General features: G+C 35.6%; 1 protein-coding gene across 1 annotated transcript; it reads right to left on the reverse strand.

The window, feature by feature from the left end:
• Positions 1-1,023: 1,023 nt before the first annotated feature.
• On the reverse strand, positions 1,024-16,330 carry LOC110379865 (uncharacterized). Its single transcript, XM_021339679.3, has 6 exons — positions 16,107-16,330; positions 15,080-15,241; positions 14,630-14,773; positions 5,282-5,477; positions 4,627-4,797; positions 1,024-4,309 (listed from the first exon to the last, which is right to left on the reverse strand). Exons 1-6 carry the CDS (start codon positions 16,136-16,138, stop codon positions 3,944-3,946), a joined length of 1,071 nt encoding a protein of 356 aa, XP_021195354.3. The 5' UTR covers positions 16,139-16,330; the 3' UTR covers positions 1,024-3,943.
• Between the last annotated feature and the right edge of the window lie 647 nt (positions 16,331-16,977).

Genomic DNA, 16,977 nt, shown 5'->3' on the forward strand with positions numbered 1-16,977 from the left:
AAAGACGAGCGTCGTTTGTGGCCCGGACGGGCCACGGATCATGCACGGTTTAATATAAACTGCTTCATACAAAATGTATGTAACGTTTCACATACGTGCCCCGTACGAGGCACGTACACGGCACGCCCCGGTTTCTAATATAAATCACCCTTATACTTCCATGATTTCCCGTGTTTATTGTTGTACATCTAATCGCTGGAACGCAATTTTATTTTTTAAAGTGGTAACATTGATACAAAACAAACTCGCGCCCAGTCAGCGGGTATTTCGTAAAATATATTTTGTTGGTACCTACTTTACATTCAACAAAAATTTACTGTTTTTGTGTTTAGGACCCATATCTCTCGAATTAAGGTTCAAATTTTTGTAAACTGTTAGTGAAAGCACGTGGGGCCTAGGCTAACCGTGGTATGGAATCATATATTTGCACTGAAATTCCTGACTCTTCGAAATTTGATCCCAACTAAGTTATATGTATACGAGTCTAATATTTAAGAGGAACTCAAAATGAGGTGAGCTATTTAAGAAATATCGTTTCTATCTTAGTTTTCAATACAATTGTGAAACTAACTTTAATGCCGAAAATATTGTTTTAAGTACTTGAAACTTATAAAAAAGTACCAATTTGTCCCAAGAATAAGTCGTGCTTTTGTTGTTGAAAGAGATCAGGAAGCTCGATATTATAGGCTTCTCGAGGTATCTGTTCCCGAGGGTTTTATTTGTGATTTTAAATATATTAGCTACTTATATTACTGCCAAGTTTCATCAAAGTCCATTCGGTAAATTAGTAAAAGTTATGCTATTATCTGAAATTTCTTGTGAATGTTATTTAAATGAAAATGTGGCAAGTTATGTGTGTTGTGAGGCAAACCTCATAATGTGATGCAGTTTTATTGTCATTTCGATTTTGTCACTACCACATGCTACAGAAATACTCGGTGAATCTGTCCTAGTAATTGTATAACTCCAACGGATACTAGTGCGAAATACTCTGTAGCACAGTTTTTTAATAATACACAAGCCTTGATACAAAACATGTTTATTAGACAACAATAATACAAATATAAGTACATCACAACTGCTATATGTACACTTACAGGGCACCAAGTATTAAAACAAAAATAAAACCTGGATGTGTCATCTGCAAACATCAAAACTGTATCAATGACAGACTATCTACACGGATCACAAGAAGCTTCTCAAAAGTACTGCATACCTTGAAGGATTTCATCATTTTAGAGGTATACAGGTGTATGCCTCTACTGGGCGATGAGCAAGATAAAGCCCCAGACTGGGACGTACATATTGTGCGATATGCTATAGTCTTTTTAAATTCAACCCCAAATTGACTTTGATGTAACAAGTACGTGTTGAACATGTATTTCTAGATTATTATTGTATAAAACAGTAAAATGTTGCTTTATTTCTTTGTAAATTGTATTTAAGAGTTTATTATTGTTTTGTTTAAGTATCTAAAATCTATGACATGACTATGTTTTCATTTCACACATTACATTGACTTAAATCATACAAACAAAAATAAGTAAGGATAATGTATAAGTTTTGAACATGATCTTGGTACTGGTTGCCTAAGCTGTTCAAAAGCTTCAGGGAGTATGATTGTCTGCAGTAACTTAAGTATATTTCAACCCAAAAAAGCGAGCTCTTTAATAATGTGCCATTTATTTTATAATACGTAAGTTTAAATTTTGTATGTCTCCGCTACATCATGAATTCCAGATGTTTGGAAGGCGAATGTGGGGTCAAAGCAAACTTGATGAAGCCCTATTTAGTATATAAGTATTATATTTTCGATTGCTTTAATTTTGAGACTGCTGTAGACTTTTTTTTGTAAGATCATTTATTTGTATAAGTTGACTAAAGCCATAAAAAATGTAGTTCCTGATCATTGACATCTTCATAGTTAATAATTATCCTTGATTTGAATCTTGATCAAAATTTAAAGTGCCCAGAGGCCTAGATTAAAACTTTTTATAAAATTTAAATTGTTATTTTAAGACTGCTGATGGCATTTTTTTTTGTAAGATCCTTTATTTGTAGAAGTTGACTAATGCCTTAAAATACATAGTTCCTGATCGTTGACATCTTCATAGATTAAGTATAGTATAGTAAGTTGCCCAGAGGGCATGATTAAAGACTTTTCATAGAAAGTAAGTTGTTTTTGTTACACAATTTATAGCGAATTTTATGATTTGAATAAGCTGGAAATTAAAAAATATATGAATTTCACCAGGTCTGTAAAACATACTTTTTCGCACAAACAAGTGTATATTTCTATAAAGTTCGTATTGCTGCGATGATCCAGATACTATCGTGAAAAGGAATGGTGCTATTCGACTTTATACCTCACTCCTAAATGTAAATCAATATAAGTTTTACCAGTTAAAAAATAGTCCTGCATAGACACAATTTTCCTCAAAATCATAGAGCCTTGCTCAATAAGTGTGTTAATACAACTATAGTGGATATTTCTAGCACAGTGAAGGCACACTATTTTTACCTAATTTTATAATTGCAAATTTATTCTATTACACGGTTAGTTTGTTGAAATCAGATCTATTTATAATACTATTACATTTTGCTTGAGAATATAGCTATTAACTAATAAGCCCGTTTTATATTCGAAAGTGTTATTGATATGCTGATTAGTTGTATGTACCATTGTGTACAGACCTTTACCTTGTGAACCTCGCTCAATCTGTCAAATTTCGTCAATAGATTTTCAACCTTATCACAATAGTGGAAAGTGAATTTTCGATTGATATTTTAAAATTTGACAGATTCGGGTAGGTTGACCTGCTGGCATCTGTACTTTTATTACAACTGACAAATACAGGACTTTCACAAATTAGTATAGAATGTTTATAGATTTCACAGTCAGAATAAGTTAAACACATGTTAAAAATGTAAATTAATTAACACAAAGCTTATTTGGTCACACCCTATCACAGTTCCACTGGATTGGAGTATGGTAAACTTATCATTTTACTGAAACTAGATTCAAAGTAAATCACATTCAGCTATTAAAAACTAAACTTTATTTGTAGTCTATTATTGTTTTTTTTTTTATGTACAGCCAGCAACAAAGTTCACACTATTATTCGATACACTGCTTTAAAATTAATTTAAACCTTGATATTTATTACAAAACTATTATGAAAACTTTTGCAGCTAACTTTCGAAGGTGTATATCTGGATGTGCAACCATTAACGAGGTAGTTAAGAAGTGGTGGTATTACAGATACCCAATATGCAATTTTACTGCTGAGTACCTATATCAAAGTTCATTAAGGACAACACTTGTTCAATAACGTTCGTTTATTCGTTGAACATTGTTTAGTGTTACGTAAATTAAGAAATAGAGATGTTCTTCATCATTAAACTTATTTCGATCAAATATACATTGGATCGATAATGTAATACCACCATAAAAGACTCAATAGCCAAAACAGAATCCAGAACCTACTCCTTTTTTAGAAGTTGGTTAAAAAGTACAGCTAGACCATTGAGCGATGTTCTGTATTGAAGTTGCAATCCACATACACCCTAAATATTCGAGAACTTTTAGCATGTGAGCGTAGAAAATAACAATAGCCCTAAAGATTTATTTAAATACAATATTGTGCGTCACTATTATTTACCTGCACTATGTACATTATTGCCGTGTCAAACTAATGGAAGAATAAGGCTTCACGGTTTATTGGACACATGGATTCTATATTTATGTATTTAATTTTTTCAACATTTATGTGGGTTCCAAAATATCTAGTATTTTCGATGACCATCTCTTGAGGCTGATGTACTTATTTCTGTGAAATATCAAATGAGTCATACTCATAAAGACCCAATTTAAAAAGTGACCTAGATTCTGCAAAAATCAAGTCGCATCTGTCATGTGTCCCTAAACCGTGCTTTAAGCTAATTAGCAATCGCAATATCCACTTGGGCCTTGAAACGAGCACCCTGATTGCTGTATAATATATCCAGCCGCGTATATGCCACAGTTAACACAATCCTTGAACGATTTACCTCTAACTACTTGACTTAAAAATCCTCCGGTGAAGGCATCCCCAGCTCCGTTTGTATCTACAATTTGGCTCTGTGCCAACGGCGTGACTGGGATCTCTTCCGTCGTACCGTCGCGTGCTAGGATCACGTTATTTGGACCTCTAGTCATGACCACTACTCGGCCTCTGCTGGGGTTCAATTTGTTAAGAGCGGCTAATTCGAGCGCGAGTTCTACTTTACCAGTTGCCATTCCGAAGAATTTTGTGAAGCCTTCCATTTCCTGTAAACATGTAAAAATATTGTCATTTATTAAGGTTTATGTAGTGTTTGGAATTATTCTGGTACACTATATGGGCTAGATCTTCAAATAAAAATAGAGGATAAAACATACAGCCCGTTCAAGTATGATGTCATACATTCACTCACGCACATACACAATATACATAAATGTATTTTATTTTTATGATAGAAACGTATAGGTAGGTATTTTTTTATTGTTTTTGTCCATAAACAAAACGAACGAACGCTGACACCTCTCTTAGAGGTGCCAGCGGCTGCGACACAGTTCCAATAAATATATTTGTAATGTTTACTAACCACGTCGTTGCCGAACAATATGTCGACGTAGGGCAGTATGTCTTCGAGCGGCTTCTTGTAGAACTCGAGCACGAAGGGCGCGCTGATGTTGAAGGCGAACACCTTGCCGTCCTCGTGCGCCTTCTTCGCTAAGATCATCACCGTCTCGGGAGACACGGCCAGGAAGAAGCCCTGGAGTGTAAATACACATCATGTTAATGAGTGGGCCATGGTGGAAAGTGTAGTAGGTAAGAAAAGAGCCTTAATTAATGAAAACTTTGGCAATATCTTTGTATAGAAAACATTGAAAGAGTAGACAGGTTTAGGAATAAGTCCCAAGGACTTAAAACCATTTCATGACAGAAATAACTTATACATTCATCATGAAGTGATCAATTAATAGATACCATTATCTTTCTTTTCAAAAATAGCTTAGGTAGGTATGGCTTGAGTATTAATAAGATTAATACGCAATTTCGATGATATAGAAGTTCAATGCCCAGATTGCGCCATGAGCAATGCGATTGCAGATATACAGCCAGCTAATTACAGCCTTTTTTATCGACCCACTGCTAGACACAGGCCTCGCACACGGAGAAGGATTGAGCGTTAATCACCACGCTTGCTCAATGCGGGTTGGTGATTTCAGACTTTTTAGTAGAGACTAATGACTCACCGACACATAAATGAGTTTGGCCTGCTCAATGACGGCCAAGGTCTCCGGTTTCTGAACATGGTCAGGCGTGAACTCCTGGGCGGCGGCGAGGTTCGCGCATAGCGACCGGTGGTTGCCCTGGTCCGTTAGGAGCACCGCACAAGTACCCGTCGGCTTCTTATCAGTAACCTGGTACATAACGTTCACTCCATCTTCTCTGCGGACATCAAAGTTGATATTTGAGATTTTGGACGCTACCCCTGGTTAATGCGTTTTTGGCGAGAGCCAAATAAAATATTTCTACCACACTGTGGTAACCACAGTGTTGCTTGTAAAAGACTACGAAATAATGAAAAAAGTCTGAAGACTGATGTTAGTACTCATTATAACGATTAAGAAAAACTTAACCATACCAGATAAATATCAATAAATAGCCTTGATATTGATGGGTCTCTATTATTTAAACGTACTTTATGTACCTACAATGAATATTATAATTTTCCTCTTGACACAGATTTCCGTGGACTCACTGAACTAACCCAGTGTTTTCTACATCATTTTTCTTTAGTTTTCTGAAGTTCAGCAACTGATTATCAAATAATCTCAGATTTATTTTCTGCTTAGGTAAAGAAAAAGTCCTTAATCGAAGGTTTTAAGTCTCCAAAAACTATCGTAACTATTTACTTACGATCGATATAATAATCCTATTTATCAGCTTTAAAGACTTAGAATTTCTATTAATCGGATTAAGCCTACGTTTTGGCTGGTAGGTACGACATTCTTAAGTGTCAACTCATGAACACAGAATGAAGCAAGAAATGCTTTATGAAAGGAAAATGGTACTTTATTCGTATGAGTTTTTCCCGTCTCGGTGCATTTTCCTGTAGCATGTATAACTAGCTCTTATTCATTGTCCTTATCTGAGTTCGAATCAGATTTAGGTTTTCTGCGGTCTTTCTGTAGTATTTTAGAGTGAGCGATTAGATATCTCCAAGAAAATAGTTTTTAGAATGAATCATATTGCAAGCCAGCATTGAAATGTCTATATGGGTATAGTCAGAGATCTTTAGATAGACGGAGCTAAATACGCAGTTAGTAACTAACCTACCCACTTGAGACTAAAAGAAGCCATTCAACAATCAACCTTATTTTGAGAACCTTACAGCGAATCGCGCTCAAGGATAGATGTGACTTAGATCATAGAGTATAATCTGCAAAATTAACACTGCGCATCCTAATTAGGTATTCTAGATGCTGTTAATTATTACAAGTATTATCCGTACCCATATGTAACCTATGTTGTCTTTACAAAATATCGTTTGTTTGTAACCTAGTGGCTCCGAAATTACTGAGACGATTTGTAAAATTCTTTTACTTTTCGATAGTCATCCTGGGGCCCGATTCTCCTAATTTTACTTAAGCGAAATACGATTCACGTTCGACTCGGTTCGACTGAGATCCAATCCCGACTCGATTACGATTGAAGCGTATGTGGCATTCCGCTATTTTTTCTTTGAAATAAACGTGTTTATCCTTTTCTGTCATTCAATAATGAATAATGTTGTCTGCAAATGATTTACGATTGCAAAATGATTGTAGGTACAGCAAACTACCGTATAGACCAAAATTACCAAAATAGCAGACCAATCGCAAACCAATCGCATGTCATTGGAATACGATTGGTCTTATATTAGTAGCAGAATGCCCGATAAGGTTAAAAATGATATTAGGATTCAATTTCTATTCGATTTTGACAATATTAACTTAGGAGAATCGGGTCCCTGGTATGGGAAGAAGTTTGTCCGGGACGTTGGTGAAACGGTATTAATATAATATAGGTTTCACTAAGCCACAATTATATTATTGGCCTTGATTTTTCAGCATTATAAGAGTCTTGTAATACAAGACTGTATCAATTCGCTATTGTTTGCAACGACCATTAATAAATTCATAGCCGCGGTAACTACGTCACCAAATGAAATGTAGACTCAAGATTATCGTTTTCTGTACTTTGTGCTATTCTGGAATTTTATATACATAGATACTCAAACTCAAAAACGTTTATTCAAATTAGGCTGATAAATCAGCACTTTTCGAACGTGAAAAACAAAAAAGACAGCTCCCAAAACGCCCGCCCTTCACCACTTCCTATGTATTTTTGCTGGGAAGAAGTGGCGCAACAAACTCCCCAGCAATATTTGCCCATCATTCGGTTACGGTGAAAAGTAAAGAGTACCTATTGCTTTGACAGAATTGGCACCACTTAAAATTTTAATCTCGCGAATAGTCTGAGCAACAAAACTAGAAGTAAGGTATTAAAAAGAGGTAGATAAGCAGATTCGAAAAGTATGTTTTAATGGTTCGACAGAGCTAGCAATCTTTTTATTTGACTATATAGCTTAGAGAACCATTACCATACCCACGCAAGCTATTATAATTTATTTTAATAAGAAGATACGTTTGGAGCTACCTACATACAAAGTCTAGCATTCAAAGAATAAGATAGTATCAGAACATAGCGATTCTATGTAAGCATTGTATTGTATGAACAAACAGATAGTCGAGATAACTGCGAGACAGATAGCAGAGGTGAACGTTATCACGAAGGAAGTCGGGATCACCAGCTATACTTCTTATTCTTACATCAGCACTCGTAGATAATATTTGACATACATATACACGATATTTAACATATATGTACATATACACGAGTTTCTTTTGTCTCAGCAACGATCTATAAAAGGTTTATATTATTTCGTGCCAAAATTGTGCACAAAGTTACATGGGCGTAGCGAGGTACGGGCAGGGAGGGGCAGCTGCCCCCCCCTGAGCGGGATGCGGGTCGAGCGAGCGAGAGCCGCGAGAGGCGAGGCATTAATTGGTCTATTTAAAAGTAAAACAATATTTTAAAATAATTTTTGTTTGCAATGCAATGCAAAAATCAATATAAATCTTGTGACGCGCGGTGTTCAACTTTAGTCAGCGCCAAGCGCTTATCGAGGGAGGACGTATCGCTCGCTGTTGCGCCGCGCAAACTCGCCGGAGCTCGTTCATTCAATTCATTCAATCTCTCAGAAATTGACAATTTCTAATTTTTTCACTTGTTTTGAAAATGGATATAAGGAAGTTTTTTAAAGGTAAGTACTTAGTCAAATAATTTTCTATAATGTATTAAATAACAGCAAAGAATAATGATGTGGGAGTGTAGATTGAGGAATTACGTGAGTCGAGCGGGCTAGTCGCCGCGCGCGCCAAACAACCCAACGTGACGTGCTATTGTTTTTCTCTCGTGTCCGCGTATTGTGCTTGTGTGGTAGAAAGAGACAGGTTGGATGGCACACACGCATGCGCGATTATCGAAAAATCGACTCGATGCACATCGATTTTTATTTTTTATGCGGATAATTTATGAATGTTATTAGAAACACATTTGTTTGATAGAAAGATAATTTGAAGACTCGATTGATGCAGTGATTCGCACGACGGACTTCGGTACCTAGGGTCACGGGTTCCCGCCTCGCATAGTATAAACATTAGTGCATGTGCATAAAAATGTCTGTTTGTGTTGTTACCATAGACTTAGAATTCGCGCGCTAGTACCGCTATTAGACATACAAAGTGTGAAACGAGAGGTCATTATTAAATGCACGATATACAAGAGAAAAAGAGACAAATAAAATATCAAACGCGCTCATTTTTGTTTACAGCTATAAACTTTTAGCGCCCTGGCGTGATTTCGTATTGCTGATATTTTCTAATATTACATGCAAATCATAAAATTAACAGCAATAAAAGTGTATACTGTTTTAATGATATCGTGTTATGTGAAGATTTGTCTGTATTACAAGAAAATGTAACCCGAAGAATTACATTTATTTTTGCAAAATGCATTCATTTTTTGCCGCACCTACTGGTTTTCTATTGCATACTATTTCTATGGTTGTTACTGATCTGTCTGTGTGTTTTCTATGAATAATAATTACAAGAAAAGTGTATAAGTATCTAAAAAATATAACGTTATCTAGTACCTACCCATAGCACAAGCTTTAGTTTAGGACTAGCTAGAGGCTTGGTGTGAAATATTATTATAACCCTCTACTGCCGAAGGAAGAGTGTAATGTTTTCGAGTATATGTATGTATGTAAAGTAAGTATGAATGTATGTCTGTTTCTTTGTGGCCTCCTGTATCCTAAACGGCTTAATGGATTTTGATGTAAGTCGTTAGATTCGTCTTATTCACGGGAATGTCATAGGATACATTTTATCCTGAAATTCTTACGGGTTTAAGGTAGAATTCCGTGGGTCGCGGCTTACGCAGCCGCGCGCGGCTTACGACAGTCGTCGGCCGCGCGCGACAATAGTCAACCTATGAAAATGTATGGCGCCGCTGCCGAGGCTCGCGACAGTCGCGCGCGGCCGACGAATTTCGTAAGCCGCGCGCGGCATTGTGTTGAAATTAGTAGATTTTGTTCGTCCGTTCTCTCTAGTCGAAGTGCTAATTGATATCCTTGAAGAAGAAGAGGATGACGTATTGCTGTGGCTGTATTATGAAAATAGATTACCAATCGACCCTATTTTTAAAAAGTAGAAATGATGAAGGATACTATCCAATACTGATTCAAAAGCATTTGTATTGTAATGAAAACAAAAGGAACTTTTGCCGACTAAATAAAAAACAATTCAATTCTGGTTTTACTAAAATTATGTAGATGTTACTAAGCGCTAGACCATGTTGAGATGCATACGGCCGCGCGCGGCTTACGAAATTCGTCGGCCGCGCGCGACTGTCGCGGACCTCGGCAGCGGCGCCATACATTTTCATAGGTTGACTATTGTCGCGTCGCGCGCGGCCGACGACTGTCGTAAGCCGCGCGCGGCTGTCGTAGCCGCTATCCACGGAATTCTACCTTTAGGAGATATTCTGTTTAGTGTGCAGTTGTTTTTTTTTGTTTTAATAATAAATTCTACTTGTTGTGTATAAAAATCACCATTTTATTTAAAAGCATATGAATTTTTGTTTCAGCGACTTTGAAAAGGAAAAAAGAAGAAACTAGTAGTGAAAGTGATGAAGAAAAGAAGGTCGAAAGTATATCACAGAGTTCACTGGCTCAAGCTGGTTCTTCTAAAGTCGAAATTGTAGAAAATATACCTGAAGATGAAGTAGTTTGTGATAATGATCTAGGCAAATGGGTAGGGCGAACTTCTTTGATGACCACAAGTCAAAAATTGGATATGCTCAATCGTTGTTGGGTACCCCCTAAAAATTACGACTTTGCTAAAGATGCCGAAACTGCTAATCTGAAGCGGAAATTTAATCATAGTTGGTTGCAAACTTATTCACCTTGGCTGGTTTATTCCAAACGTCTAAAAGGTGCGCTGTGTTTATATTGCGTACTATTTCCTCCAAAAATAGTAGCTGGATATTTGGGTTCATTTGTAATTCGACCTTTTTGCCGTTTTAAAAATATACATGAACACTGCGTTAAGCATCTCTCATCACAATATCATAAAAATGCAGTCAACGATGCAAAAAATTTATCGGAGCAAATGCCTGTGGATGTAATGATGAACACGGCTCATCAGACAGAAATAGAGAAAAATAAAAACATACTGGCATCTATAATATCTACAGTTATTTTTTGTGGCACTCATGACTTGCCTTTGAGGGGTAAAGAGAATCATGAAGGTATTTTTGAAGACCTTTTAAATCTAAAAATTGGATCTGGCGATCAAGATTTAAAACAGCACTTAGAACATGGCAAAAAAAATGCCATGTATACTTCCCCACAGATTCAAAACCAAATTATTGATTTGTGCGGCTTGGTCGTAAAGAATGAAATTATACAGGTAGCAAAGAAAGCTTTTGCATATAGTGTCATGGCAGATGAGTCATGTGACATAGCTGGAAGAGAGCAGCTTTCCATTGGAATCCGTTTTTACGACGAAGGCAAAAATATGATCCGAGAAGAATTTCTAGGATTCGTAGAATTGATTGCAATGGATGCTAATACTATAGCGTCAGAAATTGATAAGTTTTTAGAAAACGTAGGACTTGAACCTGATAGGTGCATTGGTCAAGGTTACGATGGGTGTTCTACAATGGCTGGAAGTATTGGGGGCGTTCAAAAAAAACTGAGAGAGAAATATAAAAAAGCCTTATATTTTCATTGTGCAAGTCACAGGCTTAATTTAGTAATAAATGATTTGAATCAAGTGCCAGAAATACGGAACACAATCGGCACGATAAAAGATATAATTAACTTTTTCCGAGAATCTTCTTTAAGGAGGAAATATGTTCCCAATATTCCGGCTTTATGTGAGACACGCTGGTCGCAAAAATATAAGAGTATTGCAATTTTCAACAAACATTTTGAAGAAATTATTAATGGACTTGCAAATATATCTACAGAAGGAAATGCTGCTGCAAGAAAAAGCGCCTATCAGTTACACTGTGCTGCTACTAAATCAGTATTCATTATATGCGTTACATTGATAGCCAAATATTCAAGTATATTGGAACCTGTTGCAAATGCATTACAATCGAAGAATATCGATATGTACACGTGTGTGAATCATATCAAGAGAATTATTTCTGTTATAAGAGATCATCGTGGTAACGCAGACAAAGAGAGTCAGATTATTTTAGACATTTCACGTAGAACTGCAACTGCCATCGGCAGTGATTTGCAAATCCCGCGTATTGCATGTCGCCAACAACATAGGTCCAATCACCCAGCTGAGAGTTTATGCGATTTTTGGAAGCGATCAATTATCATTCCTTATTTAGATTCTTTGATATCCGCACTCGACCAGCGTTTTTCTAATGATCATTTACCAGCTTTTAGTTTAATGTCGATACATCCAAGTTCAATGTTAAATATGTCACTGGTTGATTTTAAAGAAAAATCGCAAGATTTCTGCCAGTACTATGATCTTCTTCTTTTTGAGCATGAAGCGGAATTATGGTATAAACTTTGGAAGGATAAAGGTATGGAAAAAGACGCTCTAGAAGAACTAGATCTTATTGATGTATTAAAGGAGGCGGACACTTTCTTCCCGACAACCAAAAAAGCCATACTTATTTTGTTGGCACAACCGTGTACAACAAGTAATATAGAAAGGTCTTTTTCTACCCTGAGACGTATCAAAACGTGGCTGAGGTCTACAATGACCGAAAACCGTTTAAACGGGCTATGTATGTTAAGCGTACACCGGAAAATTGTCCAAGAAAAAAAAGAAGAAATTGTAAAAGAAGTTTTTAATAAATTTTGTGAAGAACCGCGCAGATTACTCTTCAAATAATAAAGCTGTTTCTTATTGTTATATTTGTTTTTAATGTTTACCTCACCTCCACCACCCATGTTAGATACTCATATGTTAAAAATCACGATTAAAACAATGTAGTATGGGATTTTGCTAATCTGCCCCCCCCTGTATAGAATCCTGGCTACGCCCTTGCAAAGTTATGTCGAGTATTTTTGTAGCGTGGCATGGGAATAAAGTTGTAAGTGGGATTTTGCAGCCAAATGGCAGTAGAAGCGAATTTAAATAGTAGTTTGTAGAAAATTTTCCAATAATATTATCCCAAAAACTTCACCAGGTTTGCCTTGATTTCATCTTACTTTTAAAAACTACATTTAGGCATACGAAATCAATAACTCTGTTTCTAATTTTATCTTTAGAGTTATTGTAACTGAATCACAAACCACGATACCAAAGAGTAAACCTATGCTTTATTTCGCGGTTTAATGCGATAGGTAAGTACCTATAGGTAGTAACGGCCTTGAACCATTTCAGTCTTACGAGAAGATAAAATTATTATCAAATCTTTAAAGTTAGAAAATTGTATTTGTCACTCCATTGATTGACATTATCTGGACTTAACGGAGATTAGGAATATGATAGATGGCAAATCTTATATCAGTCGTAATCTGAAGATTTAACTTACTACGTTTACTATAAAAGTCGTAGGTATTGTAGCAAGTTACAAGTAGTAATATTTCATGGCGACTTAAAATGCATAAATAATGTCGTAAAACCTGTATAATAGATGAAAATTCAGTTTTATTTGCGCAAACAGAGGCTTGATTCTGCTAATTTAATAATGTGTCAACTGAATAAAGGAATCTCAATAGTAGTTTTAACCTTAGCGGTCATTCTGCTACTAATAAAAGACCAATCGTATTCCGATGTAATTCCACCAGGATAGTCCACTCTACAATCGTAAATCAATCGCAGACTCATTAAAACTCTTGGTAGAATTTCAATAGCAACACATACAACGATTCAAATGAGAGCCCATTGCAATTCAATTACGACTCAACTTAAGTATTTGCGGAATTCCCCTTTACCTTCAATCGTAATCGAGTCGTAATTGGATCTCAGTTGGATGTCAATCTTATGTCGCTTAAGTAGAATTAGCAGAAGCAAGCAACAGGCCTTCATAAGCCGTTGATTAATTAATAGGTATCTCTATAATATTCGTTTACGATAATAAGCAATAATAACATAATAATTATCATGTAACTTTTGTTTTCTTACAGTCAGTAGGTAAGTTACGGGTCAAATCCGAGACGGTCAATAAATATGACGATAATATTATCTGTATGAGAGAACTAGCTTCTGCCAGCGGTTTCACCCGCATCCCGTGAGAACTACTTCCCGTACCGGGATAAAAAGTAGCCTATAGCCTTCCTCGATAAATGGTCTATCTAACACTGAAAGAAATTTTCAAATCGGACCAGTAGTTCCTGAGATTAGCGCGTTCAAACAAACAAACTCTTCAGCTTTATAATATTTATATCGGCAAGTCTGAAGTAATTTCAGGCTCTCCAAGATGCGTTCCACCTTGGTGTACACGATAAAAAAAATTGAACTTACAAGCACCTCACGTACCTACGCGCATATCTCATTATTGTATACCGTAGATACTTAAACATATACCTACTTCTGTCTAATCAACTTACGTGTCCTTTGACTCGTAAAGCAATATATTCGTCGTGACTTTACTTTTTCAATTACCTATAAGATAGGCACTTGTGACTTTGCGTTAAAACAACCTACCTATTTCCGTTTCTTTATCAAAGTTAAAACTAATTAAATCTAAGTGAAAAAGAATTTTGAATGGCGCAATAAATGTGCCTATGGGAAGAGAAAATAGCTACTTCAGAATTGAGAACTTTTGTTACTTTTTCGCTCCCGTACCCCAAGCGCAGACAGGCCGTCTGTTTTTGAAATATTGACATTTAATATATTTACGAAAACATCACAACGTGATTGGGTCTCAGTCGAATGTGAATCGTATGTTGCTTAAGTAAAATTAGGAGAATCGGGCCCCTGTAGTTTTTTTTTTATATGTATGATACTTACTCAGCTTTACTCCTTAATATCTGTGCGTATTCATCGTCTCCAACGCAGCCGAAGTACGTGCACACTTTGGGCCTCTTCAGAATCCATTGAGCGACTCTAACCGAGTTCTGGACACTGCCTCCGGCTATGTACGTTGGGGTGAACCTAGTTGGGAAAACTTTAATTAAGTATGGGGTAATTTATACATTAAAATCGGTAATGTGTTGTGTTTATAACTTAATATGGAAAGAAAATATGTAACATTTTTCAGTTGATGTTCTTAATTAAAAACTGCTATGCATTCCATAGTTGATATCTGATAATTCTCAACATAGCACCAACTGCAGGTATCTCTTTGGGCAGGGTTAGCCCTCGCTAAACTTACCAGTTTTCTCCCAAATAAACGAAAAGCTGATGCGGCAGTAGATCCAGTATAACATTATAACTATTATCTACCTGGCACATACTTACTTTTCAACGAGTTCTTTGTACAGAGGCCAGTGTTTCTTCTCGGCCATCACAGCATCATTGGGATTAAGATCATATTTCTTCAGAAAATCATTGTCAACAGACACCGAGATGTCCAGAAGAGGGTTACCGACGCCGAGCATCAAATTATCTTTTAGCTCACCCCTGTAACAAATTAGCAATAATTTTGTAGGTAGCCAGAGAAAAGGTTGCATATGATTTTTCTGTGAGCTTCATAATTGATTGCTTGGACATCGTCTTATTTGAATAATTAGTAGAAAATTTTCTGGGTATCTTTTATAATATATTCATTTGTACATCTATTGCTTCAAAAACACAAAATTATACCAAATCTTCTTGGAAACTCACATAATAAATTTTCAGTAGTGCAATATTACATACATAATGACATTATATCTGGCATATAAAATTATGTAAGTATGAGAGCATAAAATAGAATTTTAGATTTCAAAGTGGCTTAAATTTCATTGACTAGTTTTTATTATGACAATCTTTTAGATCTGAGATATTTTTTGCACACCAACCGAGATATTTACCAGACTCTATTAAAACCTTAAAAAAACGAATAATTATTTTATTTTATATTTTCCATTTCAAATATTTATTTTTAATAACTATAGTTTTTGAGATACATGCATAAATCGAACAATAGTTATTTTTATATTATAGCAAACCATATTTCTTATTTTAAAATATTTAAAAAGTTAAAGATTTAGTGTTGAAATAACGATATTCATTGAATTTTCGAAACGGAACACCACATCAAAAGCACATGTTGATTATTTATAGCGAATATAATAAAACCTGAATAAAATGACACTAAAATAAATTCCGCGAAAAAAATACGAAAGCCGATAGCTAGTTCATGAAATTATCGCTGTTTGGCATTACTTGTCTCTAAATTTACGTTTTTGAATCAGTATCGAGTTACCAAAGAGATGTTCCGGCGAATTAACCAAATTAAAACAGTCGTCAGAGGAAGTTATTATTATGGCAAAAAATATCTTACCCTTTAAATAATTCCATTATGTAACTCTCCATTGTGTAGTCTTATAGCACTTTAGAATTAAAACAATGTGAACAATTCGATTTTCCGTAAAGTGGTCAACAGTCAAGTAAATTCCTTTCGAAAAGATATTACCGCATGTTTTTGTTGATACTGATTTACAAAATGTGTTCGCGGACGGACCACCAGCAAGCGACCAAATGACAAATGCCAACTACACTTCAAATTTGACAGAACAAAAATGTGGGAAAACTTTGTTGCCTGATGGAAATATTGGGTTTTGGAAGATATTCTCGTTGTGACAGACATATTGAGGCTCAAGGAAGTTGAGGTTGGGAAATACAATGGAAACCGGATTATAATTTCGTTGCCTTCTTTACTACTGAGAAGCTCATAAACGCAAAGTTTATTTATTGAAATTCAGCTATTTCTGTTTCTGACCCTGGCAGATTCAAACCCGCTGTTCCTTCTTGACTTTTGCACTATAAGTAAGTTAATGAGTTAATCAAAACCTTTTTATCTTCGATTAAGATTCAAAAATATTTAAGACTACACTTTTACTTAAAAATATTTTTACAATCCACAGTGTTTTGGACTTCCATTATAGACTTAATGCTAAAAATCCTCTTATTTTTCAAATAATGTTCTGGAACGCTATGGTTATTGGCCTCCTTGAAAAATAATCATAGACAAGAAACAAAATTATTTCTGATGGTAACATTTTCTTTACATTTGAACAGAGGAAAAGCAAGCATGGAAAAAGGATATTGCATAACTACGTCAACTATATCGTACTCGTTTTACCGTACGAGTTATCATTAGAGCGAAAGAGATAGATACAATTAAAATACAGGCAGCCAAAATTTTCATTTAT

Source organism: Helicoverpa armigera, chromosome 18 (genome assembly GCF_030705265.1).
Source record: "Helicoverpa armigera isolate CAAS_96S chromosome 18, ASM3070526v1, whole genome shotgun sequence".
NCBI lineage: Eukaryota > Metazoa > Arthropoda > Insecta > Lepidoptera > Noctuidae > Helicoverpa > Helicoverpa armigera.